The sequence below is a fragment of the Baudoinia panamericana genome, assembly GCF_000338955.1.
Source record: "Baudoinia panamericana UAMH 10762 unplaced genomic scaffold BAUCOscaffold_1, whole genome shotgun sequence".
Classification (NCBI taxonomy): domain Eukaryota; kingdom Fungi; phylum Ascomycota; class Dothideomycetes; order Mycosphaerellales; family Teratosphaeriaceae; genus Baudoinia; species Baudoinia panamericana.
The window spans coordinates 1,305,893-1,331,756 of record NW_006911257.1 but is presented as its reverse complement, the minus strand read 5'-3'; the positions used below and the strand labels follow the sequence as shown (position 1 = coordinate 1,331,756).

The 25,864-nt window shown below is 54.4% G+C and overlaps 15 protein-coding genes across 15 annotated transcripts; 6 read left to right on the top strand and 9 right to left on the bottom strand.

Annotated features, from left to right (window-relative positions):
- The first annotated feature begins 296 nt into the window (after positions 1 to 296).
- On the top strand, positions 297 to 2,024 carry BAUCODRAFT_192020 (uncharacterized protein). Its single transcript, XM_007673980.1, has one exon. It carries the CDS (start codon positions 527 to 529, stop codon positions 1,781 to 1,783), a length of 1,257 nt encoding a protein of 418 aa, XP_007672170.1. The 5' UTR covers positions 297 to 526; the 3' UTR covers positions 1,784 to 2,024.
- A 456-nt stretch (positions 2,025 to 2,480) lies between these two features.
- BAUCODRAFT_144567 (uncharacterized protein) lies at positions 2,481 to 2,807 on the bottom strand (the record flags this gene model as incomplete). Its single annotated transcript, XM_007673979.1, has 1 exon — positions 2,481 to 2,807. The coding sequence occupies one exon, from the start codon at positions 2,805 to 2,807 to the stop codon at positions 2,481 to 2,483; it is 327 nt and encodes a 108-aa protein (XP_007672169.1).
- A 111-nt stretch (positions 2,808 to 2,918) lies between these two features.
- On the bottom strand, positions 2,919 to 5,231 carry BAUCODRAFT_61170 (uncharacterized protein; the record flags this gene model as incomplete). The annotated part of the gene is made up of 3 exons (XM_007673978.1): positions 2,919 to 3,023; positions 3,078 to 4,786; positions 4,823 to 5,231. The coding sequence occupies 3 exons, from the start codon at positions 5,229 to 5,231 to the stop codon at positions 2,919 to 2,921; spliced, it is 2,223 nt and encodes a 740-aa protein (XP_007672168.1).
- A 361-nt stretch (positions 5,232 to 5,592) lies between these two features.
- On the top strand, positions 5,593 to 5,971 carry BAUCODRAFT_118700 (uncharacterized protein; the record flags this gene model as incomplete). The annotated part of the gene is made up of 2 exons (XM_007673977.1): positions 5,593 to 5,617; positions 5,700 to 5,971. 2 exons carry the CDS (start codon positions 5,593 to 5,595, stop codon positions 5,969 to 5,971), a joined length of 297 nt encoding a protein of 98 aa, XP_007672167.1.
- Positions 5,972 to 6,081: 110 nt separating this feature from the next.
- BAUCODRAFT_29370 (uncharacterized protein) lies at positions 6,082 to 6,810 on the top strand. Its single transcript, XM_007673976.1, has one exon. The coding sequence runs from the start codon at positions 6,559 to 6,561 to the stop codon at positions 6,787 to 6,789; it is 231 nt and encodes a 76-aa protein (XP_007672166.1). The 5' UTR covers positions 6,082 to 6,558; the 3' UTR covers positions 6,790 to 6,810.
- A 421-nt stretch (positions 6,811 to 7,231) lies between these two features.
- On the bottom strand, positions 7,232 to 7,743 carry BAUCODRAFT_29367 (uncharacterized protein). The gene has a single exon (XM_007673975.1). It carries the CDS (start codon positions 7,652 to 7,654, stop codon positions 7,349 to 7,351), a length of 306 nt encoding a protein of 101 aa, XP_007672165.1. The 5' UTR covers positions 7,655 to 7,743; the 3' UTR covers positions 7,232 to 7,348.
- A 160-nt stretch (positions 7,744 to 7,903) lies between these two features.
- Positions 7,904 to 8,668, top strand: BAUCODRAFT_100632 (uncharacterized protein; the record flags this gene model as incomplete). The annotated part of the gene is made up of 3 exons (XM_007673974.1): positions 7,904 to 7,997; positions 8,085 to 8,388; positions 8,440 to 8,668. Exons 1-3 carry the CDS (start codon positions 7,952 to 7,954, stop codon positions 8,666 to 8,668), a joined length of 579 nt encoding a protein of 192 aa, XP_007672164.1. The 5' UTR covers positions 7,904 to 7,951.
- Positions 8,669 to 9,317: 649 nt separating this feature from the next.
- BAUCODRAFT_42814 (uncharacterized protein) lies at positions 9,318 to 9,800 on the bottom strand (the record flags this gene model as incomplete). Its single annotated transcript, XM_007673973.1, has 1 exon — positions 9,318 to 9,800. A coding segment is annotated over one exon (483 nt), but the record flags the coding sequence as incomplete, so codon positions are not given.
- Positions 9,801 to 10,828: 1,028 nt separating this feature from the next.
- On the bottom strand, positions 10,829 to 11,389 carry BAUCODRAFT_144562 (uncharacterized protein; the record flags this gene model as incomplete). Its single annotated transcript, XM_007673972.1, has 2 exons — positions 10,829 to 11,226; positions 11,278 to 11,389. 2 exons carry the CDS (start codon positions 11,387 to 11,389, stop codon positions 10,829 to 10,831), a joined length of 510 nt encoding a protein of 169 aa, XP_007672162.1.
- Positions 11,390 to 11,968: 579 nt separating this feature from the next.
- BAUCODRAFT_118694 (uncharacterized protein) lies at positions 11,969 to 13,056 on the bottom strand (the record flags this gene model as incomplete). The annotated part of the gene is made up of 2 exons (XM_007673971.1): positions 11,969 to 12,049; positions 12,100 to 13,056. The coding sequence occupies 2 exons, from the start codon at positions 13,054 to 13,056 to the stop codon at positions 11,969 to 11,971; spliced, it is 1,038 nt and encodes a 345-aa protein (XP_007672161.1).
- A 993-nt stretch (positions 13,057 to 14,049) lies between these two features.
- BAUCODRAFT_29362 (uncharacterized protein) lies at positions 14,050 to 15,732 on the top strand. Its single transcript, XM_007673970.1, has 4 exons — positions 14,050 to 14,385; positions 14,453 to 14,569; positions 14,626 to 15,141; positions 15,195 to 15,732. Exons 1-4 carry the CDS (start codon positions 14,317 to 14,319, stop codon positions 15,282 to 15,284), a joined length of 792 nt encoding a protein of 263 aa, XP_007672160.1. The 5' UTR covers positions 14,050 to 14,316; the 3' UTR covers positions 15,285 to 15,732.
- A 310-nt stretch (positions 15,733 to 16,042) lies between these two features.
- Positions 16,043 to 19,616, top strand: BAUCODRAFT_566786 (uncharacterized protein; the record flags this gene model as incomplete). The annotated part of the gene is made up of 5 exons (XM_007673969.1): positions 16,043 to 16,541; positions 16,595 to 16,642; positions 16,712 to 17,155; positions 17,214 to 18,550; positions 18,599 to 19,616. The coding sequence occupies exons 1-5, from the start codon at positions 16,161 to 16,163 to the stop codon at positions 19,614 to 19,616; spliced, it is 3,228 nt and encodes a 1,075-aa protein (XP_007672159.1). The 5' UTR covers positions 16,043 to 16,160.
- A 180-nt stretch (positions 19,617 to 19,796) lies between these two features.
- BAUCODRAFT_60927 (uncharacterized protein) lies at positions 19,797 to 21,131 on the bottom strand (the record flags this gene model as incomplete). The annotated part of the gene is made up of 2 exons (XM_007673968.1): positions 19,797 to 20,529; positions 20,590 to 21,131. The coding sequence occupies 2 exons, from the start codon at positions 21,129 to 21,131 to the stop codon at positions 19,797 to 19,799; spliced, it is 1,275 nt and encodes a 424-aa protein (XP_007672158.1).
- Positions 21,132 to 21,260: 129 nt separating this feature from the next.
- On the bottom strand, positions 21,261 to 21,963 carry BAUCODRAFT_190482 (uncharacterized protein). The gene has a single exon (XM_007673967.1). It carries the CDS (start codon positions 21,825 to 21,827, stop codon positions 21,414 to 21,416), a length of 414 nt encoding a protein of 137 aa, XP_007672157.1. The 5' UTR covers positions 21,828 to 21,963; the 3' UTR covers positions 21,261 to 21,413.
- A 50-nt stretch (positions 21,964 to 22,013) lies between these two features.
- On the bottom strand, positions 22,014 to 23,409 carry BAUCODRAFT_100615 (uncharacterized protein; the record flags this gene model as incomplete). The annotated part of the gene is made up of 2 exons (XM_007673966.1): positions 23,285 to 23,409; positions 22,014 to 23,207 (listed from the first exon to the last, which is right to left on the bottom strand). Exons 1-2 carry the CDS (start codon positions 23,348 to 23,350, stop codon positions 22,014 to 22,016), a joined length of 1,260 nt encoding a protein of 419 aa, XP_007672156.1. The 5' UTR covers positions 23,351 to 23,409.
- Positions 23,410 to 25,864: the final 2,455 nt, after the last annotated feature.

The window sequence follows — 25,864 nt, the reverse complement described above, 5'->3', positions numbered from 1 at the left end:
GCAAGCTTTGCATTGAGGTCACGCCTGAGAGCAAGATTGCCTTCATTAGTGAGCGGCTATGTATAGGATGTGGCATCTGTCCCAAGAAGTGTCCGTTCGACGCCATCAACATCATCAACTTGCCGACGAATTTGGAGACGCAGGTCACGCATCGTTACTCGGCCAACAGCTTCAAGCTGCACAGGTTGCCCATGCCACGGCCCGGGCAAGTGCTGGGGTTGGTTGGTACGAACGGTATTGGCAAGAGTACTGCACTGAAGATCTTGGCTGGGAAGTTGAAGCCGAACCTGGGACGATATGATGATCCACCGGATTGGGAGGAGATTCTGAAGTACTTCAGAGGGTCGGAGTTGCAGAGTAAGTGAGGCTACAGTGAAGGTGGTGACGTGCCAAGCACTAACCTTTGCATGCCTTAGACTACTTTACAAAGGTGCTTGAGGACGACCTCAAAGCTGTGACTAAGCCGCAATATGTCGACCAGATCCCTAAAGCTGTCAAAGGCACTAACCGTGCCGTCGGCTTTCAAATGACCCAACGTAGCCAAGTCAGCAAGGAGCGCCTAGAGGAGATCGCTGAAGTACTCGAACTTAAGCAGGTATGGGACCGCGACATCGAACTTCTCTCAGGTGGTGAGCTGCAACGTTTCGCCATTGGCATGGTGTGCGTCCAGGACGCGGACGTCTACATGTTCGACGAGCCCTCCTCTTTCCTTGATGTCAAGCAACGTCTGGCGGCCTCGCGCATGATCCGCAGTCTGCTGGGCCCGGACAAGTACGTCATCGTTGTCGAGCACGATCTTGCTGTCCTCGACTACCTTTCCGATTACATCTGCGTACTGTACGGTAAGCCAGCCGTCTACGGTGTTGTTACCGCGCCCTTCTCCGTGCGCGAAGGCATTAACATCTTCCTGGACGGCAATGTTCCGACTGAGAACTTGCGCTTCCGTGAAGAAAGCCTGCAGTTCCGCATCGGCGAGGCCGGAGAAGAGTACCTTGTAGACAAGTCTCGCGGCTATAACTACCCAAAAATGACCAAGACCCTGGGGAGCTTCAACCTGACCATCGAAACCGGCGATTTCACCGACTCCGAGATCATCGTTATGATGGGTGAGAACGGTACGGGCAAGACTACGTTCTGTAAGATGCTCGCAGGCGCCGAGAAGCCGGACGGCACACAAAAGGTACCGTCAATGAACATCAGCATGAAGCCGCAAAAGATCACTCCCAAGTTCACCGGTACGGTCCGACAACTCTTCTTCAAGAAGATCAAGGCTGCCTTCCTATCGCCGCAGTTTCAAACGGACGTCTACAAGCCCTTGAAGATGGATGACTTCATCGACCAGGAAGTCCAGAACTTGTCCGGCGGTGAGCTGCAGCGCGTTGCCATCGTCCTCGCACTCGGCATCCCCGCCGACATCTACCTTATTGACGAGCCCTCAGCCTACCTTGACTCCGAGCAGCGTATTGTTGCCGCAAGGGTGATTAAGCGGTTCATCATGCATAGCAAGAAGACCGCATTCGTTGTAGAGCACGACTTCATCATGGCCACCTACCTCGCCGACCGCGTCATTGTGTTCGACGGACAGCCATCCGTCAAGTCTCGAGCAAACAAGCCGGAGAGTCTGTTGACGGGCTGCAACCGGTTCTTGGAGAGTCTGGATGTGACATTCCGTCGGGATCCCAACACGTACCGTCCGCGCATCAACAAGTTGAACAGTCAACTCGACAATGAGCAGAAGAATGCCGGGAACTATGTAAGTCATGTTCCAGCACTGAGCGCTTAGTCAAGGTTACTGACACATTCGCAGTTCTTCCTGGAGGAAGAGTCCTGAAAGGCGTCGTGCATGTGATAAACGCGGAACCTGCATGTGTGAAAGCTGCAATCCATGCCAACGGTACAAAGAGACGCCGCGCCGTCAACAGCGGCGCCGATGAGTCGCTTGATGAGGATGGTGCCGAGGAAGAAGAAGATGAAGAGGCCATCCTACCGAGAGAGCCCGGGTTCCGTCTCCGCTGGCGCGCAGATATCACGCGGCCAACAACAGTCATGGACAATCTACCGCAAGCGAAAACTGCTAAGCTTTGCAGTGATGATGTTGGATCGCTGTGAAGCAACACAATGCATCCCGCAACGAGAGGACTGTGCACAAGTAAACGCATGCACTTGTATGGAAGCCGGAGGAAAGCACAGGAGTAGATGAGGAGAAAGAGAGTAATGGCTGCTTTAGAAGATGTACAGACGTACCGAGTACCCTTTGCCGACAGCATCAGTAAGCACGTTCCTTTCTGCTTGATCGTGGTGTTCGAATGTGAATGATAGAGCTACGTGTTGCCTCAGTGAGATACCCTCGCGCTGAAAGTTGAGGTGAACGTACGTCAACCCACACAATTACCCTCAAATCGCAGCTCCAGCTCGTCTCAACCTCGCCAGAGCGCGACAAGTGGCGACTCCTCTTGCCTCCAGCTGGTCTAAGAAATTTCCTAGCTCCTCGAGAGCGAGCGGACCTGATCGCATTTAGCATCATCGCCAGTTACGGGACTAGATGCGGGCCTCATGCTGAAGCTGATGATCTCACCATCCTCCACGTGCCATGTCCTCGGGTCTTCTATGACTTCATCTGCATCCGACATTGCGATATCCTCCGCTCTGACCTCAGTCTTGAAATCAGCCTTAACTTCGGCCTTAATGTCAGCCTGGCTTTCGATCTTGGTTACAGCCTTGACTTCGGTCTCGGACTCAGATGTGACCTGCGGTTTAAGGTTATCGTTGACTTCGGTCTGGTACTCAGCCTTGGTTCCGGGCTCCATGCAGTCGTCGGTGTCTCCCAACCAAAACCCGTCGTTGCCAGCTTCAGCCTTCACGGGGCGGAGCTCATCAGTCGCAGCGGCAGCAGTATCGTTGTCCAGATTGGAGTCCTGCTAGAGCTCCGCGAGTTCGCCTTCCTCGCTACCAGACTGCAAAGCTGGCTCCTCTTCCTTCAGCACACCCTGCTCCGGCTCAGGCGTACGAGTACGGCGAGCGCGCTGTTCGGTCAGCATGAAATGACCCCTACGTGCAGCACAACATTGTCGACATACCTTGTTGTCGCGCATACTCCCATCACTCTCCCTCCGCTTCCTGATGCTTCCTGGCTGACTAACCACCGCATCCTCGTCCCCATAATCGAGCGTCCGGCCCTTATCGCGCGGATCTGCACGACTAATGTAGCTCCGCTCGCGTTCCATTTCGCGCTCGCGCCGCTCACGCTCGTACATATTATCGGGTCGGCGGCGGTCGTCGTACCTGTCATCCCTACGCTCGCGCGGGGGCGGAGTAAGGCCAAAGCTAGCCTTCCTGTACTGCTTCTCGCGATTCGCCTGCGCCCTCTTCCGGTCTGCTTCATATGCATCAACCTCAGGCGTGCGTGTGCGGTGACGGCGCTCACGATCATCCCGCTCGGTGCGGCGGGAGCCGTTCCGTTGGTCGCGATCACGTCTAACACGCTCTCGCTCAAGATCTTCTTGCTCCTTCTCCCTGATTCGGCGCATGTGCTTTTCAAACGCGGCACGTCTTGCGTCGTCATCTTGCAGCATCTGAAATTCCTCAAACGGTTCCAACCTCGGCGCCACCTCCTCGTACGTTTCGCCGAGGCGGACTGGCGGATCAAGATGCTTGATGCGGCTACGCAGAGCATCGACAGTCTTGCGCTGTTGTCGCTCTGCGTTCAGCTTCTCTTCCTCAAGACGCCGAAGAATCTTCTCCATCAGCCTACTATATATCATCTGCAGCTCCTCGTCTGTGAAGCGCGCCGTACGTGGATCAGCGCTCATAATCGCTCCGAACTCCTCGAGGGAAGTCTGCTCAGTCATTTCGAAGCGTCGGTCTTCCAACACATCAAGCGCATCATTACGTTTGCTGCGCAGTTTGCGGTCCTCGTCCTCAACCGCGTCCCAGAACATGTCCAGTGGACTGCTACCGGGTACCGTAAGCATGTTCAAATAGCGCTCGTCCTCTGCGATGAGCGGATAAAAGTCCTGCCACTTCGTGCCCGCTTTGATTCTCCCTTGTGCGTGCAATCCTCCGAGGAGCTGCTGGAAGGCGTCACGGGCTACACGAGCGCGGCGTGTAGTCAGCCTCTTGTCTTTCTGCTTCTGCTCATTGCGCGCACGGTCGAGCTCTCTGACGTGCGCATCAAAAGCGTGTAGTAAGTCGACCTTGTTCAAGGAGCGGAAGACGGCGAGCGAGGTAAATCGATCGTTCTCTTCGATGGCTTGCTCCGCTTTGGTCCACGTGGTGTCCGGATCAGTGATGATCACTTTCAGAATGCTTTCAAGCTCCTGCAACGCTGTCTTGCGGTTGTCAATCTCATCCTGGATATGTCGGCGCTTGAGCTCGCCAACGTACTCGTCAAACATCTGTCTACGCTCGTCCTCATTGCCGGTCTGTTTGAAGACCGCTTCGCGCTCGATCAATGGCCTGGCGGTCTTCCAGCGAGTATAATGATGAATATCGTCGTGGGTGCTCAACATCTTTCTGAAGTCCTCGCGCAGCTTCTCTTTGCGCTCCTTCTCTTTGCCTTTCTCTTCGGCACGTACTTGATCGCAGTACTTGTTGAATGCCTTCTGCCGGTCGTACGGGTCCGGAATGGCACGGAAATCGCGCTCCTTGATGACCTTCCGCATGGCCTCCTCGTACGACATGCCATGTGAGACGTCGTACTTCTTCAACAGCTTGACGAAAGCTTCTTCCTGCTGCTCTGGTGAAGTGTAGGCGGGTTCGTCTTTGAGCGGCATAGGACCTCGATATTCTTGCCGCTCCCACGGCGCACCGCCGCCACGACCACTGTCGAAGCCAGCTCTTTGCGGGAGATGGTCACGGTCATCTCGCCTATCCATTCTGCGCTCACGAGGCGGCCCATGGTCGTCACGTCCTCCGTAACTTGGCGTACCGCCGGCTACAAATGCTGGCGCGGCAGGCTGCGCAACCTGTTGTTGCTGCCTCCTGTACGCCTCGGGTTCATCATATGTGGTCAGCTTGGTAATGCCGTTCCAATAATAGACCTTGTTCTGGTTGTCATGCGCTGTGTTCCACGCCGCATCAATGGCAGCTTGGTCTGCATTCACGGCCGGAGTTGCTGATACCGCTTCGCCATCGTAGTCTTCTGGCTTCTCCCATGTTGTAAAACCTGAGCCATCTTTCCTGTAGTAGTACGTCCGGCCGTCGGCAGCCTTGGCCTCAGCCCAGAGAGCCATTGTTCCCCGTGGGAAGTGCGAGTCCACGTAACGAATGCTAATCGCTAAACTCTCCCACAATAAACACCTTCAACTAGCGGACTTTCAGTGAAGGCGAGGAATGGAGGTGCAACGGTGCAGGAGAAGGAGTTGGAGAATGCACGCGAGCCTCGAAGCTGCGAAGCCGAAGCCGAACAAATTACATGTGCACAGACCAGTCCACGCGAGTCAAGCAACACTTAGCGATCACTTCACGTATGCGATGTATTTACATCCACACATAGCCATGCATTTACTGATCAAAGGAACGGCTCTTGCCACTTGTTGATACCACACCGTTGCTGCCGTCTGTATTGTGCACTGTGCGCGACGGACTGCAGCGATGTCGCTCAACTCATATCTCAACAGTAAGAACACCCCAAATAGCTTGCCCTGTTGAGCCGGCTTACAGTATGCGTTGCAGTGCTGACGGCGTACCTGGCGACGTAGAGAAAGTATGCATCATAACCGTGGACGGCCGGACGCTAACGGGTACCCTTGTATCCTGCGACCAAGTCACGAACGTGGTGCTCAAGGACACCATTGAGCGCATTATCCGGCCCACAGATGACGAGGAGCCTTCCATTGAGCAGCCTCATGGCTTGTATCTCGTACGTGGCGACAATGTTGTCATTTGCGGTCTCGTAGACGAGGAGCTGGACAACAGTATCGATTGGACGAAGGTTCGAGGAGAGGTCATTGGGAGCACCAAGCATGTTTAGCAGCATGGTATCTTCTTACAGGCTTGACGCTACCGAAGCAGGCGCACCACATCACGCCTCATGTCGCGATACCTGTTTGAGCGGAGAAGGCGAGGGCTGCGTCCGCAAAAACGGCGCATTGCGCGCTGGAGCTGGCCCCGGATGTGTGCGTCGGGAAGCAGGGTATGTCCTGCACCCCCATGCGACTTCCGAGCTGCAAGTCTCGCCTTGTTGACCCTCGCCCTTCTTCAGCTGCTAACATGCCCGAGGCACCCCAGCATGACGCACATGTAGTGTGAATCCGAATGCTAAAATAGCATCCTTGCCGCCCGACGCCATGTCACTAGTTTGGCAGCAATCATGCGCGGTGGCCAGCAAAGCGACATCTGAGACGAGACTTGAGACGGTTATCAGGACAACTAAGAGGAACCCAGGGAAGAGGATCTTGTACAAACAAGTCGACGGACTCCCTTCCCGCCCGGCCAAGACAAAGTCATTCTAGCGCCCCTACTTGTTACAGTCATGCTAGTTCCACATTTGCCACACATTGCACATACCTACGATCCTACCGCAGTTCTCGGACTAGCTACGCGGTGGAAGAACACTGCATGCATACCTGTAGCTTCCTGCACGTCAGCCAAGCGACCTTCTTGCGTGTTGCGTCGTCGGCTTTGAAGCCGCCTGAACAAAGGTCGGGAAGGGTTGTTTCGGGTCGTCCTTCATTTACCACTCTGAAGCACAACTATGTCCTCTACTCTAGCGATCAATCAATTGTGCTATCTGCGTGTGCAATACTCATCACATCGTCTTCACACAGTAGCACAGACAAGACCGACTGAGCTTGTACAGTCAATACCATGCTCCAATGATCACTCGCCATCACTGAATTGCTCTTACGTCAGCTTCGAGTCTGTAGTCCTCCCACGCGCAACCAACCCACAGTTACCATTTATCAATGCAATCGCACAATTCCGTGACTCGGCGTATGAGCGAAGAAATTGGTGTTCCAGTGTCGTGACTGTACGAGCATCGCGTTTGCACCTCTTGCTTCCATGCATGCCAGCAACAACAGTTCCAGTGCTCCAGTGAGTGTCGGCGCTGGAAGACTTTGAGCCAGTGGACCGTGACCTTCGCAAGCTAAGACTGCAGTCCACCGCACTATTGACAAGAGGTTTTGGTCCCAAATGCCCGCAAGGTAGACGTTGAAGTTGGGTGCATAGTCTTCGCCGATCACCTGCTCCCACAAGTAGGAAGCTTGGTCGATGATTCAAGCTTTCAAGTCGGCCATTGAGCTGCTTGAACGATTTTATTGATTCAGTAGTGTCGCACCTGCGACCGGGATGCAGAACTATATTACTTACACGAGGCGATCTGCCTGGGATGTGAGATCTTCGATCATCAGGATCTCGGGAAAACATTTCGTCGAAAGCAAACAAGGGCTATGGGCGCATCAATGCGGAAGCACGCATCGAAGTACACAATGCTGCGCACGAACGTCTTAGCGTTTGCTCTATCTTTCGAGGATTCATGTGGTTCGTCTACAGCCACTAAAGCCAGCATGGAAAAGCAAGCATCTGGTTCCTGACAGGCCTCGTCCTGATCACTGTCAAAGCCGTACTGTAACGACGTGACCGCATATCTCGAGAGAGATATGATGGTAAAAAGCTGTGTATCGAAACAACCCTTCCGACCATTACCGCCCATGATGCTCTGCCGCAGTAAACCTACGACTGTCCCAGAGAACTAGGCCGACCCTTGAAGGTTGACAACGGGCTCGACCTGGCAACGTGCAACGTAGGGTGGTGTACACGATTGCTGGGAAGCGGAAGGTGAGGTTGAAGGTTGCAGGAGGGGCTTTCCGGCTGCTGCGGGAGTTGCCGTTGAAAGTTCGGCTTGGCAAAACGCACACTTTCGAGGTTTTGCGACAGCGAGGACTTCAAGCCATCGGTAGCGGCCTCACATCGACAATCCACGCCGACAACATTTGTCCAATCGCCCAAGATGCGGTACATCCACTCGAAGGAGGAGCTGCAAATTCCAGATGGCGGTATGTCCGATTACAGTCAACACAATGTGGCATACGGCTCGCCATTGAGCCTTCAGAAGCACCACTAACATCGCTGCCCATCTACAGTCAAAGTCCACATTAAAACGCGTATCGTGACCGTCGAGGGCCCTCGCGGCAAGCTCACAAACAACCTCTCCCACTTGGCCGTCTCCTTCTCCACGCCTTCACCAGATATGATCAACATCGAGCTGCACCACGGCTCAAGGAAGAACGTCGCCACTCTCCGAACAGTGCGCACCATCATCTACAACATGATCGTCGGCGTGACGAAGGGCTACAAGTACAAGATGCGATATGTCTACGCTCACTTTCCGATCAACGTGAACATGGAAAAGAACAAGGACACTGGGCTGTGGGAGGTGGAGATACGGTAGGCTTAACATCTCGATAGGAGTTTATTGTATACTGATGCGTCGGCCAGGAATTTCTTGGGCGAGAAGCTCGTCCGTCGCGTGACCATGCATCATGGTGTCGATGTGGAGGCATCGAAGAATCAGAAGGATCAGCTCGAGCTAACCGGAAACTCCCTCGAGAACGTCTCACAGTCAGCCGCAGACATCCAGCAAGTCTGTCGAGTGCGGAACAAGGATATCCGGAAGTTCTTGGACGGCTTGTATGTCAGCGAGCGCGGCAACATTGTCGAGGAGTAGAGCAGCAGAGTCGCAAATCAAGTGCTGGTTCAAGGTTGAGGCACGGCGCAGGAGGCGAAGAAGGCACACTGCGCCTTGCATTGCAATTAGCTTTATGCGCTCCGAATGGTACGGAGATGCTCAACAATGAATCGCTTCATGCTCCCATGAGTGCACTATCCGCACCTCCTTCTCCAGTGCGTTCCTGCACATTACATCGCCTCCGGTTGACTTCGTCCTACGCAGCCTCAGCTCGCGACACACAAGTTCCGGCTATGAATTGCAGGCTTATGAATCTTGAAGTGCTTCCTGCTGCGACTTTCCTGTCGGTGCGACTAACGTGTACTGTACACCAGCCTCATTATACGCACGTCCCTAGCTCTAGATGTAGAACATGAGAGCTCACCTGCGCCGCACTTGCCGCACTTGCCACACCTGACTTGCCACCATGTTGTGGCAATGCTTCGACAGTGCTCAGTAAGACCGCACTGCCTCGCTATGTCCGCATGTCCCGTGGTGTCGACTTTAGCGCTGGTAATGTCTGAGAAGAGGAATGCTGGAAGCGCAATGTTCATCACTATGTCGCTTAGGCTGGGAGGAAAGTGTTGGATACAGTCGTTACGCTTTAAGCTCTGAACTTCAGCGCTGTTTTAGAATCATCACCGTCCTTCTTCTTCACCTCGACGATCCTCTTTCCACCCATCGACTGCACAGTCTCGACAAGTTTATCGTCGTTATGCAAAGCTTCGATATCGTCACCGCCACCGATTGACTTGCCGTTGATAAGCACATTCGGCACGGTCCTCCTCCCTGTACTTTTCTCGAGCGCTGCTTGCAGGCCAGTGCCAAGCTCATGTTGGTCCAGCTCCACCACGTATGGTGGCGGGTCGATAGTGTACAGGTCAAGCAGGATGTGCTTCGCTTTCTTGCTAAATGGGCAGTAGCTCTTGCTGAAGATGATGATGGGGCCTTTCTTGAGGATGTCGTTGAGCTCAGTCTCAATCTTATGTTCCTCTTCGCTCTCTGTGCTTGCCGTCTTGTCCTCCGTTCCCAGGTCTACCGCTTTCGGTTGCCCGACATTGCCAATCTTGGCCACACCGTCGTGGTCTGCGGCGCTTGATGGTTTCATAGAAACAATCTTCCCATCTCCAGCTGCCGCCGGACTTTTTCGCGGTTTCGGCGCCACTGCTTCTGCGGCCTCTTTGACATCATGCGCCAGCGGCTTTTGGTCATCCACACCCTTCTCGGCGCCACCAGCTTTCGCCGCATCACCGCTAAGCACGCTCGTGCCAGTCGCTGTGGCTGCAGAGACGGCCACGTCGTGCTCCTTCTGTAGCCGCTCTACCCGGTCCATGCGCTGTTTTTCCTGCGCCATCACATCGTTGTGCGCCTCAGCCTCCTGTCGATTCCGCATCGCTTCAACCGTCCGCGTGTAGAATGGAGAGGTGTAGGTGTTTTGGGCGCCATTGGTAACGTAGAGGATGACGAGTACCGTCAGGACCGCTATCAGCGCTGTAACCTTCAGACGCCTGCTTGAAGGCATCGTCGCCTTCGCCACGGTGACTGCCGGCGATAGCCGCTATCAAACTGTTACTGATACTCTAACGACGGGCTTTGGGTAGAGCCTCGATCTCCGTCCAAACGTCGTTCGTGGTTTACTAGAGATTTCACGCTGCGCCTGAACGATCGTCCACGTGGAACAGGAAGATCGCCGGTAGATCGACAACAGAGGCTATCTTAGGATGGACAGGCTAGCAGTTGGCATGAGTTCTGATGGTGAAGTCAATGCCAGGTTAAGGGATCTAATAAGTCCACATGAGCCGTTGCCTGATGTCGAAACGATGCTCGAGGGGAAGTTGAGTGGTGAAGGAAGCACGAACGATGGAATGCTTCGCTCGGTTTAAGACCCCTGACTGGATCACAGGAGGATCACATGTACCCCAATCTATCAATAGCGGGGGTGGAGACATTAAACGCAAACACCCGCCATGAATCTGGATATCCTGCCCAGATGACCGTCGTGTCCAGTGGCACAGGCTTGCCAACTTCGCCAAGCGCTGCGCAAGACATTGTTCGACTTAAGGTGACATCTACGGTGAAACACAGACTGCGGTCACGGTTGCCAAGGATGCAGAAGTGACCAATTGCCACTAACGTGACTCCAGAGCCAAGACATGTTCGTCACGCGACTTTCCTCACCCTCGCCGTCCTCACATCGTACAACCACCCGCTAACTTCTGTCTCCTCCATAACCGCTCGCTGCTGCTTCAACCACGCCACGTCATCCCTCGCGCTCTGCTCCGCTTCCACGATACAGCCGAAGTCGTAGTCCTGCGGTAAGGCCTCCAGGCCTCTGCTACGCGTTACCATGCTGCAAGCTTCGTCGTTCGTAAACATGGACATCCCGCATTCCGTATGCTTGACGATGATAACCTCCAAGGTACCCATGAAATGCTGCGAGATCATGATCGAGCGAAACGCTTCCTGGACGCTGGCGCCAGCGTTGCGGATGACGTGTGCGTCGCCAAGAGCAATGCCAAAAGCAGCGGCGGAGTCGATGCGAGCGTCCATGCACGTCACTGATCAAGACTTAGAAGGGTCAGGTCTGGCATTATGCGGTTGTGGCGTACCCAGGATATACTTCTTGCGCGGTGGCGCCATGACCTTCTTCTTGTCCTCGTCGAAGGTGGAGGCGTATCTCGCGTTTGCCGTGACGAGTTCATGCTGGTTTTCCGTTGTCATACTCTCCAGCTCCGGACTGAACAGTAGGGATGTGTGAGGAACGATTCGAGGCCTCATACTCCCGTGGGTAAGTGAACGTATGCGCATCTTGTCCGGAGGCAGTGACACTCAGCGTCTCAATCAGTCGTTCAAGGCACTGTCCGGGCGTTTCCCACAATATGTTCGGCTGCATTCTGCTCCCTGACCCTCATACGTTCTTCCATTGTTGAATAAAGTTTGCTGCATGATGTAGCCGGAGAAGCTAGCGCAGGAACAGGCCGCGGCGCTCCGGAGGTATTAGCAAGGGTCTGTATAGCGACTGCGCATCAGTACACAAGGACAATTGGAACTGTTATGGCGCAGAAAAGACGTCCGAGTATTGTGCGCCGTTACTCAGACTTGCCTTTGAGGTGTCATCGATCCTTGCATCCTCCGTCACTCAACCACAGTTTTGCGGAGAAGGTGGGTTAGGCTGACGGACTTTGCACGAAGATCTCGTAAGTATCTGAGATGAGAGCAAGAGTACGCTCATCTCGTCATCAGTGCGACGCGGGTGCAAAGAGAACTTATGTCACTTACCCTTCTTCCCATGTTGTTCATCTACCGTTCTCTGGGTGAGAGCAGCTGGGTGCCTTTGGTCTTGCCAGTTTCCATTTTGGCCGTGCGAGCACCGAATTGAATCTTCAAACATGTCAGCTTGTGCCGAGGATGCTCTCGTATGTGATGCTTACTGCTCGTTTCTTCTCCTTTGCTGCTCGCTGCATGCCAAGCTTCCAGGCTAAGCATCGTAGCACCTTCTTCCCAGGCTCGATACTCTCGCTAGCCTCCACGCCAGGTACCAGAACATCGCCAAAGCCGCACTTTTCATGCACAGGAGCAGCGAGAGCCCAAGTCAGTAGGTTTTCGTCCAGATACGGATACCTCGCCTCTCTGCCCCAGTGACTGATCACTCTGTCGTCACGCCCTAGATTGCGTTTGCCGAGTCTACCGATATCAAGGTCTAGCTCGTCGAGGAGACCTTTGAAGCTGTTGCGGTTAAATGCGGTCGCGTGACGCTGGTACCCAGCGAACAGCTCGTCAGCACCAAGACCGGACAGAAGAACGCGCGCTGAGGTCGTGTACAGTACTTTCTCAAGCACTGGCGACGATGGCAGGAGGTAGCCTTGCCCTCTTGCTGCGAAGTATAGCGCGTAAGCGATGCTGAGGTCCATCTCCGTATTGTGCGGATGCATAAGCGCAATGACCTGTTCGCGGTGCTCCGTTGTTTCCAGGAAAGGTACATTGATCGCTACGAATTTCCAGTCTCTCCCCGGGCAGACAGTTCGCAACTCTGCCCAGGATGCACGGCCAGTGACGCGGTCAGGGCACTCCCCGTAGAGATCGTGATCTTGCTCGCCAGTTCCACGGTTAGCCTTGTGAATTCGAGGATTCTCAAAGGCAACGTTCAAGAGGTCCACGGGCTCATGAAGGGGCAGAATGTCGTGCACCAAGCGCGCAAGCACCGTGCAATCGAGTCCGCCGGAGAAGAGGATAGCCAAGCGAGCCGCGGCCTGGTTGATCGGTTCTCTGCATGGCGGCTCTGGTATGTTGAGCACGCGCAACGCTATAGAGTCACGCAGCAGCGACTCTAAGCGAAGTACGGCCGGTGAAGTTAACTCGAGCGTGTACGGCTGTGCCGGAGGGCTCATGTTAAGAGAGAGAGATGGAATGACCTACCTCGCCATGAGCTTTGCTTCGCTCACGGCACGCTCGCAACCTACCGAATCCGGACGCTTTGTGCTGTTTGCAGGGCGAAAGTGATAGGGCGTCCTATAAACGACATACTGGCCCCACAGTGCGAACCGCGTGGGAGAGTCACGACGAGTGATGCCAGCCCTAGTGATATCAACGCAGTAGAGGCCATCCGCTTCCACTTCGGTCCAGTTGGTGTCAGAAGTCGGAGAGGCAATGCTGCTGAGTAATATGTCCCCTTCGGCAGTCACGCGAGTGAGGAGAGAGCGACGGCCGAGAAAGTCCCGTCCAAAGTACAGGAGTCCATTATGCGCATCGTAGTAAACGAATGCATACGGGCCAGCAACTCGAGCCAAAGCGCTCGCAACCTGTGATACTCTCTCCGGAATCTGCTCGTGGGGGGACCCGGTCAATCGGGGCTCAGAGCAAACCTGATGGATCATGTTGAAGACAGCGTCCGTGTCATTGACACCGTCGAGTGAATTTGCGCCAACGGACCAAGCTTCGCCGTTCCAGCAGAAGACAGAGCCTGAGCCAGGCTGCCGGTACGGTTGCCTCACAGTGACTGCACCACGCAGTGAGAGCACGGTCGACACAAATGTAACGTAGACCTTAGCAGAGTTGCTGGGGGCCTCGCTCGTCGCTGTGATGGTCACCGTCTCCGCGCATGTACTATCTGGCCCGCGACGGTCAAGCAGTCGTTGTAGTTCCGGAGACGGCTGGACATGTTGACGCGTGCTGATTGTGCAGAAGGTGCCACACATAGCAATCTCTCCTTCGTCCTGTGCCGACCAAGCAAGGCAGATTAAAGACTTAAAGAATGTGGCCTGTAGTGGTCAAACAAACTACAGTGTACATGTACAAGAAGATCAAGTTGTTGGAGCACGAGCGCCGATCAGTTGCCGGCAAGCGGCAGTGGCGCAGTTGCATGCACTCACCATCGGCGCGCCGCCAGGCCAGGCATTAGCATTGATTTGGCTGCGTCTCGAGCGGGTCGCTGGTTGTATTGATTATCGTAGTATAGTCTACCTCTCACCAAGTACATCCACATAACTTATTCTCAAACACCCCCAGCGAACCTCATCGCCCGACTGTTGCTTATCGCACAAGATCGTCAAGCCACCCTGAATCAGCGACACACTTTGTCGTCACCACACGGTTGACCCGTGCCTACCCTGCTCCCTCCGGCGCCCTGCAGCCCATGGAATAACGCGACAATGACCTTGAACGACTCACGAAAACGCCTGTTACGGACGTTGAACAGCCGCTACATCTACGGACGACTGGTATGCTGGCGACCATCAAGCGGCAGCTTGAGATAATGACGCTAACTCGCCCATCTGATCTGTACAGCCCCTACTTCATGCTATAATTGCCCTGATACAGATTACGATGGTTTCGATATTGATACGGACATTCAATGCATACTATACCCGCCGACCGGTCTTCACGACCATGGTCACCAACGCCGTAAGATCCTTGAATAATCGCATCTCCTATATGGGACTGACACGTGCCCTGCTTAGGTGCTAGGCGGCATCGCAGACACAACCGCACAAACACTGACGGCCTTCCGGAGACGACAAGCACAACGACGCGCCGACCCTGAGGCAGCGAACAACGACTTCTTCTCGATCGAGATACAAGAGTATGACAAGAAGGTACCATGGCCGGAATCGCCATCCTTCAGGCAACCGCCTCCGCCCTTTGACTTTGAGCGCATGATCAGATTCATGGCGTATCCGTTCATCATGGCGCCTCTACAACATCGATGGTTCGCCTTCCTGGAGCGGACATTCCCAATGGTTGCAGGCAAGGCAGCTCTCAGTTCGCTGAAGAGGGTCGCATTCGACCAGCTGTTGTTCGCACCGTGCGGCCTGGCTTGTTTCTTCACGTTCATGACTGTCGCGGAGGGCGGTGGACGACGAGCGATTGCGAAGAAGTTTCAGGACGTCTACATCCCGGCGTTGAAGGCGAACTTCTTGGTTTGGCCGTTGGTGCAACTTATCAATTTCCGGTTGATGCCGATACAGTTCCAAATCGTAAGTACCCTTCGATCCTCGTTTGGAGTTTGGATCCGCTGACAACACACCAGCCATTCGTCTCCACTGTCGGTATTGCCTGGACCGCCTGGCTCTCTCTCACAAATGCGGCAGAGGACGAGGCGCTGGGCCTGTCACCATAGACCTGCGGACAAGAGCTGGTAACAGAGCATTTGAACTTTGCATAGCTTGGCGCAAGTGGCATGGCGTGGCATGGCAAGCCAAGGCAGGCTGGGTACTGGCGCAATGGACATGTGACACGCGCGGCGCTCGATGGACAGTCATTAAGTGGCATGATAGGTATCACCTATGGCGTTCTTGACAACGCGGTCGAGAACGATCCCTTTTCTACGCCTTCAGTCGGATACGCTAAGCAACCAATGGTAGAGAGTAGAGACACCAGATCTACTCGTACGGGCATAGCGCCAATGCATAGTGATACTAGCTGACATGCCTACAACACCATGTGCTGGGCAAAGGTGTCTGTCCCTGTATTCGGACGATAGCGCCATCACTCTCGGTCATGCTTGGACGGAACGTAGCCTACTCAACAAACCGCCGTTGCCGAGGTTCAAGCTTGCCAATATTTTCTTGCCAATTTGCTCTCGATGCTTCTCTTCCTTTACGAGCGATATCAGAGACCAGTTGTGTAGCGAAGTTGTCCAGTCTGCGGCCGTATTTGTGGTTCTCTCATATGCTCGCGCCGTTCGTGCAAAAGATGCCTCGGCTGAAGCAAACTTGTTCGGTCTGGCCGTCCGAACTTCCGTGCATAGTTCGACTCCAGGGCAAAGCACGCCTCCCTGCTATGACATCTGAAGATAGGCGAGCATGGTCACGGCATGCCAACGGATCCGTGTCTTATGAAGACACCTTTTTCGTGCATTGAAGGTATGGCCACATAAGTATATGTAGTTCTTGCAACACCGAACCCTGCATGCTGATGCTGTTTCTTTACTATCAATAACCGCCACGTAATTTTCCTTCATTACCAGTGAACACACCTTCTTGCCCCGACAACCATGGCGGTGGACAAAAAAGATACTGTACCAATACCGCAGCCGGCGGGCTGGCCACTCGTTGGCAACATTACCGATGTTGACCCCGAGCTGCCCATTCTATCGTTGACGAACCTTGCAAAGACGTATGGGGAGATATTCTCCTTGACGACCTTTGGAAGGCGTCGTGTCTTCATCAGCACTCAAAAGCTGCTCAATGAAATCTGCGACGAGAAAAGGTTCGGCAAGCTTGTATCAGCAGGCCTCTCACAGCTCCGGAATGGCACCCATGACGGTCTCTTCACCGCACAGAATGATGAAACCAATTGGCATCTTGCCCATCGGATTCTCGTTCCCGCATTCGGCCCTCTTAACATTACAGCCATGTTCGACGATATGAAGGACGTCAGTAGCCTTGAGCGTAGACGGTCTCGAGGCGGTAGGCTGACTGGAAACAGATCGCGAGCCAGCTGGTTCTTAAATGGGCACGATACGGCCCGGAGTATGTCAGTATATCTTGCGCAGGGGCTCCCTTCACGCTTGAGCGAAGCTAATCAACGTTGCTCTGGATAAAGGTGATTCCGACCACAGACGATTTCACCAAGCTTACCCTCGACACATTGGCGCTTTGTGCAATGGATTACCGCTTCAACAGCTTCTATACCGATGAGATGCACCCTTTCATCTCTTCAATGACCAACTTCTTGCGCATTGGTGCTGCGCGTGCTGCGCGTCCTCCATATATGGGCTCTTTCTACAAGCAGGAAGACGCACAATTCTTTAAGGACATTGAGTACATGCGAAAGCTAAGTAGTGACATCGTTGAGCAACGCAAACAGCATCCCAAGGAGGTCAAGGATCTCCTGAATGCGATGACACTAGGCAAAGACCCGAAAACTGGCCAAAACCTTAGCAACGAGACCGTCATAGACAACATGATCACCTTCCTTATCGCGGGCCACGAGACCACCAGCGGGCTGCTCAGTTTCTTGTTCTACTATTTGCTGAAACATCCAGAGGTGGGGCGTGCAACTTGGTATGAATCTCTAGATACCCGACTGACTTCCCGATCGTCAGGCATACCGCAAAGCACAGGACGAAGTCGATCGCGTAATAAAAAGCGATAGTATCGAAGCACACCACTTAAACGAACTTCCATACATTACAGCCTGCTTGCGGGAGACACTACGTCTGGAACCCACCGCCCCTGCATTTTCGGTTTCGCCCCACAACAAGCAGGGAGATGTCATTGGGGGCAAGTATTTTGTCGATCATGGGGTACCTATTGTTGCCGTCCTCCCATCAGTGCATCGAGACCCTACGGTCTACGGTGACGACGCAGAGCAGTGGAAGCCAGAACGAATGCTTGACGACAATTTCAACGGCTTACCGCCAAACAGCTGGAAACCCTTCGGCAACGGCGCCAGAGGCTGCATCGGGCGGCCGTTCGCATGGCAGGAGGCTATGATGGTTACGGCTATGCTTCTTCAATACTTCGACTTCAGCCTAGACGACTCACAGTATGAGCTGCAAATCAAGTCAACATTGACCATCAAGCCAAAAGACTTCTCCATACGAGCCAAGCTCCGCGAAGGCTGGACGGCTACCAAAGTCGAGCAAAGTCTGGCCGGCTCTGTACGAGGTGCTCAGCGCACGCTCCATCAGCCATCCGCCGCTGAAAAGGAAGTCGACGGCTCTCCGATGACCATATTGTACGGCAGCAACAGTGGGACGTGCGAAGCTTTCGCGCAAACACTTGCCGCTGATGCTGGGGCACACGGTTTCATGGCGAAGGTAGCGACACTGGACTCGGCTAAAGCGAGTCTACCAACTAGGGAGCCTGTGGTAATCGTGACGGCAAGCTATGAAGGGCAGCCTACAGACAACGCCGCCCACTTCTATGACTGGCTGCAAAATTTGAAAGACAGCGAGAAGGTGGAGACGAGCTTTGCTATCTTCGGCTGCGGACACTCGGACTGGAAGCAGACGTTCCATCGCATTCCCAACAGTATCGACAACCTGCTTGAGAAGCATGGCGGTCAGCGCATGTGTGAACGTGGAAACGCCGATGCAGCCAAGGGAGACATGATGTCCGCTTTCCAGACATGGGAGGACGAAATACTCTGGCCTGCCATCAAGAGGCGCTTTGGCGGGAAAGACGCCGACGAAGGCGCTGAAGCCTCACCGCAGAGCCAAAACCTCTCGATCGCCGTATCCAACCACCGTGCTTCTAAGCTACGAGCTGGCGTATCGGAAGCGAAGGTGATCGCGACGAGAACTCTCACTGCGCCTGGTGAACCAGAGAAGCGACACATCGAACTGCAATTGCCGTCCGACATGACTTACAGGGCTGGAGATTATCTGGCAGTGCTTCCGCTGAACCCTGAAGAAACTGTGCATCGCGTGGTATTGAGGTGAGAAGCCTTACAAAGCATACGCACGAAAGGCGCTAACGAGTGCAGATTCCACTTACCCTGGGACGCTATGTTGACCATCTCCAGCAAAAGTAGCACAGCTCTACCTACCGAGCACCCAATAAGCGCACACAATCTGTTCTCAGCCTATGTTGAGCTTAGCCAACCCGCTACGAAGCGCAACTTGATCATGCTTATGGAAGCCAGCAAAGACGAGCAAACGAAGAAGGAGCTACGCCAAATCCACGACGGCGACTTCGATGCAGAGATCACAGAGAAGCGCGTTTCACTGCTCGACCTTCTTGAGCGCTACTCCGACATTGAACTGCCACTTGGTGCGTTCGTAGGCTCACTGATCACCATGAGAGTGCGGCAGTACAGCATCAGCTCCTCTCCGTTGGCGGACCCGCAAAAGGTGTCGCTGACCTACGCCATCCTAGAGGACGAAGCACTTAGCGGCCAGGGACGCCATATCGGCGTAGCTAGCCACTACCTCTCGCTTCTCAAGCCGGGCGACATCGTTCATGTTGCCGTGAAGCAGAGCCATCAAGCCTTCCACCTCCCGACCGATGCAGAGAAGACACCGGTGGCTATGTTCTGCGCTGGGACTGGCCTTGCGCCTTTCCGCTCCTTCGTGCAAGAGCGTGCGGCTCAGATCGGAGCCGGGCGTGCCCTTGCTCCCGCCCATCTATACATCGGCTGCAGGCATCCGGAAAAAGATCGTTTGTATGCAGACGAGCTTTCGAGGTGGGAGAAGATGGGAGCTGTTACGTTGCACTACGCTTTCAGTCAGGCTCCGGAGAAGAGCAACGGGCACAAGCACGTCGATGATGCGATGCGCGCGGATGCGAAGATGCTGTTGGGTTTGTGGGATGAGGGCGGTCGTGTCTACGTTTGTGGAAGTAAAGGGCTGGGTGAATCGGTAAAGAAGACGTGCCTCGAATTATCCAAGATGTGGCAGAAGGAGCATGGGTACGATAGCAACGAAGAAGAAGCCGAGGAGAGAGCGAATAAGTGGTTTGACAAGGTTAGGAACGAGAGGTACAGCACCGATGTTTTCACGTAGAGAGCGCGAGCTTAGGAACCCTTGGATATGCCTTTTGGCGTCCCGGCACAAGCTTAGTACACATTTAGCGCGTGGGCTGTCAACGTACGCTAGATTCACACAGCGGCCACAGCGCCCGCGCAAGTTGAAGCAAATGCACTGTACATTGTGGTTGGCTCTCCTCGGCATGAGCAACACACATCACACCTTGACACTCCACTCATGCGTCTCATCGCCATACTGAATCCCTGTAATCCAATCGAGCATCCGAAGCGTAACCTCACCGACTTCCTTGTCGGGTGGTAACCCGCACTCGATGATCTTCCCCTGATAGCCAATATTCCGTACAGGACTCACAACCGCCGCCGTGCCCGAGCCAAAGACTTCCATCAACCGGCCTTCCGACGAAGCTTCAGTAAGCTCCCGCATCGTGAAAGGTCGTTCGCTCACCGTCCAACCCTCCGGTACCAGCCGTTCGCGCGCAAGCGCTAGGATAGAGTCACGCACTACCCCTTCCAAGATGGTCCCATCCAAAGGAGCTGTAACGAGCTCAGGCTTGCCTTGCGGGCTCCGGATGCAAGCAAAGAGGTTCATGGTGCCGACTTCAGTCACGAAGTCTTCTTGCTGACCCGTTCGCTCGTCCACACCCGGGAAAAGCCAGAGATTCTGGTGGAAACCGCGGGTGGCGGCCTGCATCTGCGGGACGATGCAGGGCGCGTAGTTGGCGCCTAGCTTCGATGCACCGACACCGCCGGGCCAGGCGCGGATGGCGTAGGTGGTTGCTTCGAGCGAGATAGCTTTGAAGCCTGTTGGGTAGTAGGGGCCGACTGGGGAGGCGATGACGTAGAGTAATGCTGAGCCGGGTGGTCCTACGCCAAGGGTACGTTGGGTGCCTATCATGTTTGGCCGGATGTATAATGAGTAGCCGCGAGCTCTGCGGACGTGGTTAGATCAAAGTTTGGGTCTGATGCGGGCAATGCTGTAGCTTACTCACGAAGGAATGAACCGCTCCTCGATTTTACAGAATCGCTTCAGTAGATCTATGAAAGCGTCGCCATCAAAGGTAGGTAGTGCTATCCGCGAAACACTCTTGTTCAACCGTTTCATGTTCATATCCGGCCGAAATAATCGTACATCGCCGTTGCGATCTTTGTAGGCCTTCATGCCTTCGAATGCTTCAAACGCATAGTGTAGCGCGCACGTTGCAGGGTCGAGACTGAGATTCTGGTATGGCGTTATTCGCGGCGCTAACCAGCCATCGCCTGCCGTCCACTCAATGCTGAGCATGTGGTCGGTAAAGGTGCGGCCGAAGACGAGTTGATCGTGCGGCATGACATCCTTGGGGGTGGTGCTCTTCTGGATTTGCAGCTGGGAGACGTCGATGGATTGGAGCTTCGGATCGGAGGCGTCTGGGGCACGGAGATTGGGTGTTGCGTATGTTCTCCGTTGGTAAAGGCATTGGGTGGATCGAAGACATTGCTGTCGCGTGAGCTGTCGGGTGCTGCGCGGAAGTGATGTTCGGAAGGGCGAAGCCATGTTGGAATGGAGGACTGGGGAACTCCTTGCGATTCGATGGTGGAGTGAGTGGAAGAGGCTTTCGCCCTCAGTGTCGCATGTAAGCACGCCGGGTGTGGAACGCCGTTGTGAGCAATAGCTTGCCTGACTCAAGCACTCCGATCCTCGGTCCCGACTGATGCCTTGCAAGTTCTATGGCCTTAGGCATCAAAGCTCTCTACTGCACTCTTGTCTAAGCGACGACCACATCCCAGCCATCATCCACCCCATAACCACTCACTCACTCCCCTATCTCCACCTCCATCATGTCCGGCTCTGCGGAATCCAACTCGGACACCAGCAAACTCCGCGCCAACGTCTCCGACAACAAGGACACCTCGCAGCCGCTCCAACCACAGAAACCGGCGGCGCAATTAGAAGAGGACGACGAGTTCGAGGACTTCCCCGTAGATGAGTGGACAAAGGAGGAGGAAGTTGGTGCGCAGGCGACCAATACGCACTTGTGGGAGGAGAGTTGGGATGATGATGATACGAGCGATGACTTTTCGGTACAGTTGAAGTGAGTGAGGACATGCAGCCAAGCGAGTATTGGTGAGGTTGTATGGGGCGATGCTGACTGGTGTTACAGAGAGGAGCTGAAGAAGATGGGAGGGCACAAGAAGTAACCACCTGTAATATGGCACATCGCTGGGCTCTTTCGCGCGCAAGAATCAACATAGCGGCGGCGTATGGCGAACGATCTATGGCGCATGAGACAAGCTGGAGATACACGGCTTATGCAAGATCGAAGCGGAGTGCTTCGCTGCACTGGTAGGCAGCATAATTCGAACACACCCACGCTACCTGAGCTTTGCACCGGCTGGACGACCGGTCGAGCTCCCGCCGCATGGTAAGGGAACAGCACTACTTGCTCGAAAGCGCCGCCACACCTGGCAGCTCTTTACCCTCCAACAACTCCAAACTCGCGCCGCCGCCGGTGGAGACATGGCTCAGCTTGTCCTCCGTCCCGTACTCTGCCGCCACTGTCGCCGTGTCACCGCCACCAATGATAACGATCTTGCCCTGTTCACACGCCTGCACGGCATACTCCATCGTCTTCTTCGTGCCGTTTGCGAACTTGTCCATTTCAAACACGCCCGGTGGGCCGTTCCATAGGATCGTCTGCGCCTCGTCAATTGCCTTCTTGTACAACTCCAGACTCTTCTCGCCGCAGTCCAATCCCATCCAGCCGTCTGGTATGCCATCCTTATCCTCCGCATATCCGGTCTTGGCGTTCTTGTCGAACTTATCCGCTGTGACATAATCGCAGGGTAGGGTAATCTTGACATTGTTCTTCTTCGCCTTCTCTACCAGATCCTTAACTTTCTTGCTGCCAGGCTCATCGAACAAGCTGTTTCCGATCTTGACATCTTCGAGCGTCTTCTTGAAGGTGAAGGCCATACCGCCGCAGATGATGAGGCTGTTAACCTTGTCGAGCAGGTTCTCAATCAGCTGGATTTTGTCGCTGACTTTAGCACCGCCGAGGATGGCGAGGAAGGGTCGCTTGGGGTTCTCGAGCGCTTGAGCAAAGTACTCGAGTTCCTTCTTCACGAGGAAGCCAGAGGCCTTCTGGGGTAAGTCAACGCCGACCATGCTGCTGTGGGCACGGTGAGCGGTGCCGAAGGCATCATTGACGTAAACATCGCCAAGGGAGGTGAGTTGCTTGCGGAACTTCTCCACATCGGATTTGTCGGCTTTGGTCTTGTTGCCTTCCTTGTCCTTTGAGCTGCCTTCCTCTTCGATGTGGAATCGGAGGTTCTCGAGTAACACTACACCGCCATCCTTGGTGTCACCGACGATCTTCTCCACCTCGGAGCCAACGCAGTCAGGTGCGAATGTAACGGGCTTGCCTAGTAGCTTTTCGAGTTCGGCTGCTACGGGTTTGAGACTGTACTTGGGGTTGGGCTTGCCGTCAGGCCGGCCGAGATGAGACATGAGAATGACGGCCTTGGCGCCATTGTCGATGGCGTATTTAATGGTGGGGAGAGCGCCGACAATACGTTGGTTGTTGGTTATTTTGGAGTTCGTTTCTTTGTCGAGCGGTACATTGAAGTCAACCTGGTGGGGGAGGAGTTAGTGGATGTTGTGGAGGTATCGGATATTGATGGAGTATGACGAGTGTTGGGGCGGCGTACTCGGATGAGGACGCGCTTGCCCTTGAGATCGACATCGTTGATGGCGAGCTTGTTGGAGAGAGACATGATGGATGGCTGGGTCGAAGAGGTATAGATAGGGTCAGTGGAGAGGTATAGCAGTGTGCTTGTGGAAGTCAACAGTGCCGAGTCAACAAAAAGTTGAGCTTCGGATGAGGGGCAGCAAGGTGACGGAGCGTCAATGCCATCCCACAGCCGGTGGGGCAATTAACGCCTTAGGCAGTCGAGGCACCTCCACCGACACTCCCTCACTGTGAGTCCTGGTTGCGAAATAGCGCATAGCGAAGGGTATATATAGCTTTTGCCAGATGGAAATCAAGATGGCAGCTTGCCGTGGTGCTGCTCTGGTCGCATTAGTGAGTGGCGAGATCCCCTCACAGTCCGCCGCTTTGCCAGATGGGCGCCCGATGACCCGGAGGAGGAAGCTTACGTCGTGTACGGCCTCTCAATGCAATTTCACCCGACCAGGCACAACGTGACGAGTTGTCGTCCGACCAATCCACAACGGGCATAGAGTTACGCGATCACTTTCATCAAGCCGGGACACCAGTACTGCCAGCCACTAAAGTAACGTGCCTCGCCTGGCAATCAGGCATGTCCTTGTGGACCTTAACAAGGAAGACATACGCGTGCGTCCAGATGCTAGGCAGCTATGCTCGCTGAATCCGATCCCAACACCGGCGTCGCTCGTCGACGGCCGCAAAGACCACTGTTGTGTGGTGCTACAGGCGTCAACTGAAGTAGATCTTCGGCAATGCACGAGGCTTTGTGACAGGCGCAGTGATACCCGGACCCTTGCACAAGTCAGGATCTGGACTGGATGCAGCCGCCTACATGTATTTGCTTAGACGTTCCGAGAGAACCGAAAAGCCCTAAGTGCCGCATCCATCTGCCTCACTCTGCTGTTTCCAGAGTTCCTTATGCCAACCAGGCTCACGAAAAGTACAGCTCGTGGCCTAACTGCTTTCCCGCGGTCTCTCACCCAAAACCCACTCCGGATCCGAGTGGCTTTGACATTCGGAAGTTTCGAAGATTCGGGGGATGCCACTTTGACGAGCAACGAACATTGCATCGGGCCTGCACGCCTACTATAAACTGCACGAAAGAAGACTGCCGGCTTGCATCTCTTCCGTCTACCTCCTACAAAGGATGAACACTAACTAGGAACGCGAATGGCCTTGCAGAGTTCAAGCTCGAATCAAGCGGATCCTGCGCAGCGAGACCACTTCGCATTTGGCTCGGGACGGCGAGTCTGTGCTGGGATCACTGTCGCCGAACGATCTTTCGCCACTGCCATATTGCGGCTGTTGTGGGTCGTCGATAACCGACTTCCCTCTTAATACAGCGCAATTCGATGAAGCGGCTTCCCGAGGCAAGCTTCCTGGCGTAGCCGGGTCGGATATGCCACCCAAGCTGATTCCGCGCTCGCCAGAGAAAGTGGCGCTTGTTGATGCGGCGTTCGTCGCTGTTGAGGGCCCGTTGCGCACCGACTGGGTTACCATGGAATGAGGCCGAAGCCACTTCGCTCAAGTGCGTTTCGCAAGCCTTCGGTGGTTGACTGAGTAATGCCGACAGCGGGACTTGGGTCATCACCACCACGTCGAAGAGCGTATATTGTTAGGCCTCGGCGTTGTCGAATCCTGTACCGCAAACTGCTCTTCACGTTGTCCTTTCGAAACCATAACGATGTAGGGTCTCCGAGAGAGCACGCGTGAAGTGCATACCAGGCTCTTGTCGCTTTGGCTTGTCGTCAACGCGGACACGAAGGAACAGTTCCGGTTCCTCGCTCAATATACGCACAATCGCTTCTGCGGCGGTCGACATCGAGTATTGTTGGCCTCTCACGACGAAGTGATCTTGCTGTGAGGTGTTTAGAAGCTTCTCAATGTACGGTATCGTCAGCATGCTCACAAGCATCGACCGATGCGCCGTTCTAAGTAACGTTTTCCATTCACTGAATGTGCGTGTGTCACTGTGGTGTTCAGGAAAGTGTACTGAGATGTTGCGCTTTTCGCACCACCACACGCGAAAGATCATGATCCATGTAAGCATGGCCGGAGAACCCGGAATACTGCGGAAGATGCTAAGGGCAGGACTTCCACCGCGTGAGCGAGGCGGCAGGCTCCATACCCGTTTACACAAGGAGCGAAAGGCGCGCCGGTCAAGTGAGTCGAGCAGCAACCGTACGAGAACGCTGTGTAGCGGCCACTTATTTGACTGGATAGAAGTAGCGATCCATGCGAAAAGCAGCTCCCCCCATTGATCTTCGAAATCCGCAGAGTCATGTACGAATTGGGTTCTTACTCCAGCCAAGCGAAAGACGCTGTGCTGGAACTGAAGCTCAACCAGAGTGCAATACCATAATACCGGAAAGGACATCCTGTAATCGACCGGAATACAAGATACAGCAATCGACAGCATCGCAAAGATTTTATCGCGCTGCAGCGAGCACAGCTGGCCAGCAAATTTTGACAGCGGGAGGATCAATGGGAGTGGAAGGGTGAATGGCTGTCTGTGAGGGTAGTCGCCAGCGAAGCGCCTGCGTAGCTGAAGGGCGAGCCA

Excerpts from the sequence above, each read along its gene's own strand:
- BAUCODRAFT_29370 (XM_007673976.1), top strand. The coding sequence starts at position 6,559 with ATGCATACCTGTAGCTTCCTGCACGTCAGCCAAGCGACCTTCTTGCGT.
- BAUCODRAFT_29362 (XM_007673970.1), top strand. The coding sequence starts at position 14,317 with ATGACCTTGAACGACTCACGAAAACGCCTGTTACGGACGTTGAACAGC. Across the intron at positions 14,386-14,452 it reads GCTACATCTACGGACGACTG|CCCCTACTTCATGCTATAAT; the intron begins GTATGCTGGCGA and ends TGATCTGTACAG. Across the intron at positions 15,142-15,194 it reads TGCCGATACAGTTCCAAATC|CCATTCGTCTCCACTGTCGG; the intron begins GTAAGTACCCTT and ends ACAACACACCAG.
- BAUCODRAFT_190482 (XM_007673967.1), bottom strand. The coding sequence starts at position 21,827 with ATGTTGATTCTTGCGCGCGAAAGAGCCCAGCGATGTGCCATATTACAG.
- BAUCODRAFT_192020 (XM_007673980.1), top strand. The coding sequence starts at position 527 with ATGACCCAACGTAGCCAAGTCAGCAAGGAGCGCCTAGAGGAGATCGCT.
- BAUCODRAFT_29367 (XM_007673975.1), bottom strand. The coding sequence starts at position 7,654 with ATGGGCGGTAATGGTCGGAAGGGTTGTTTCGATACACAGCTTTTTACC.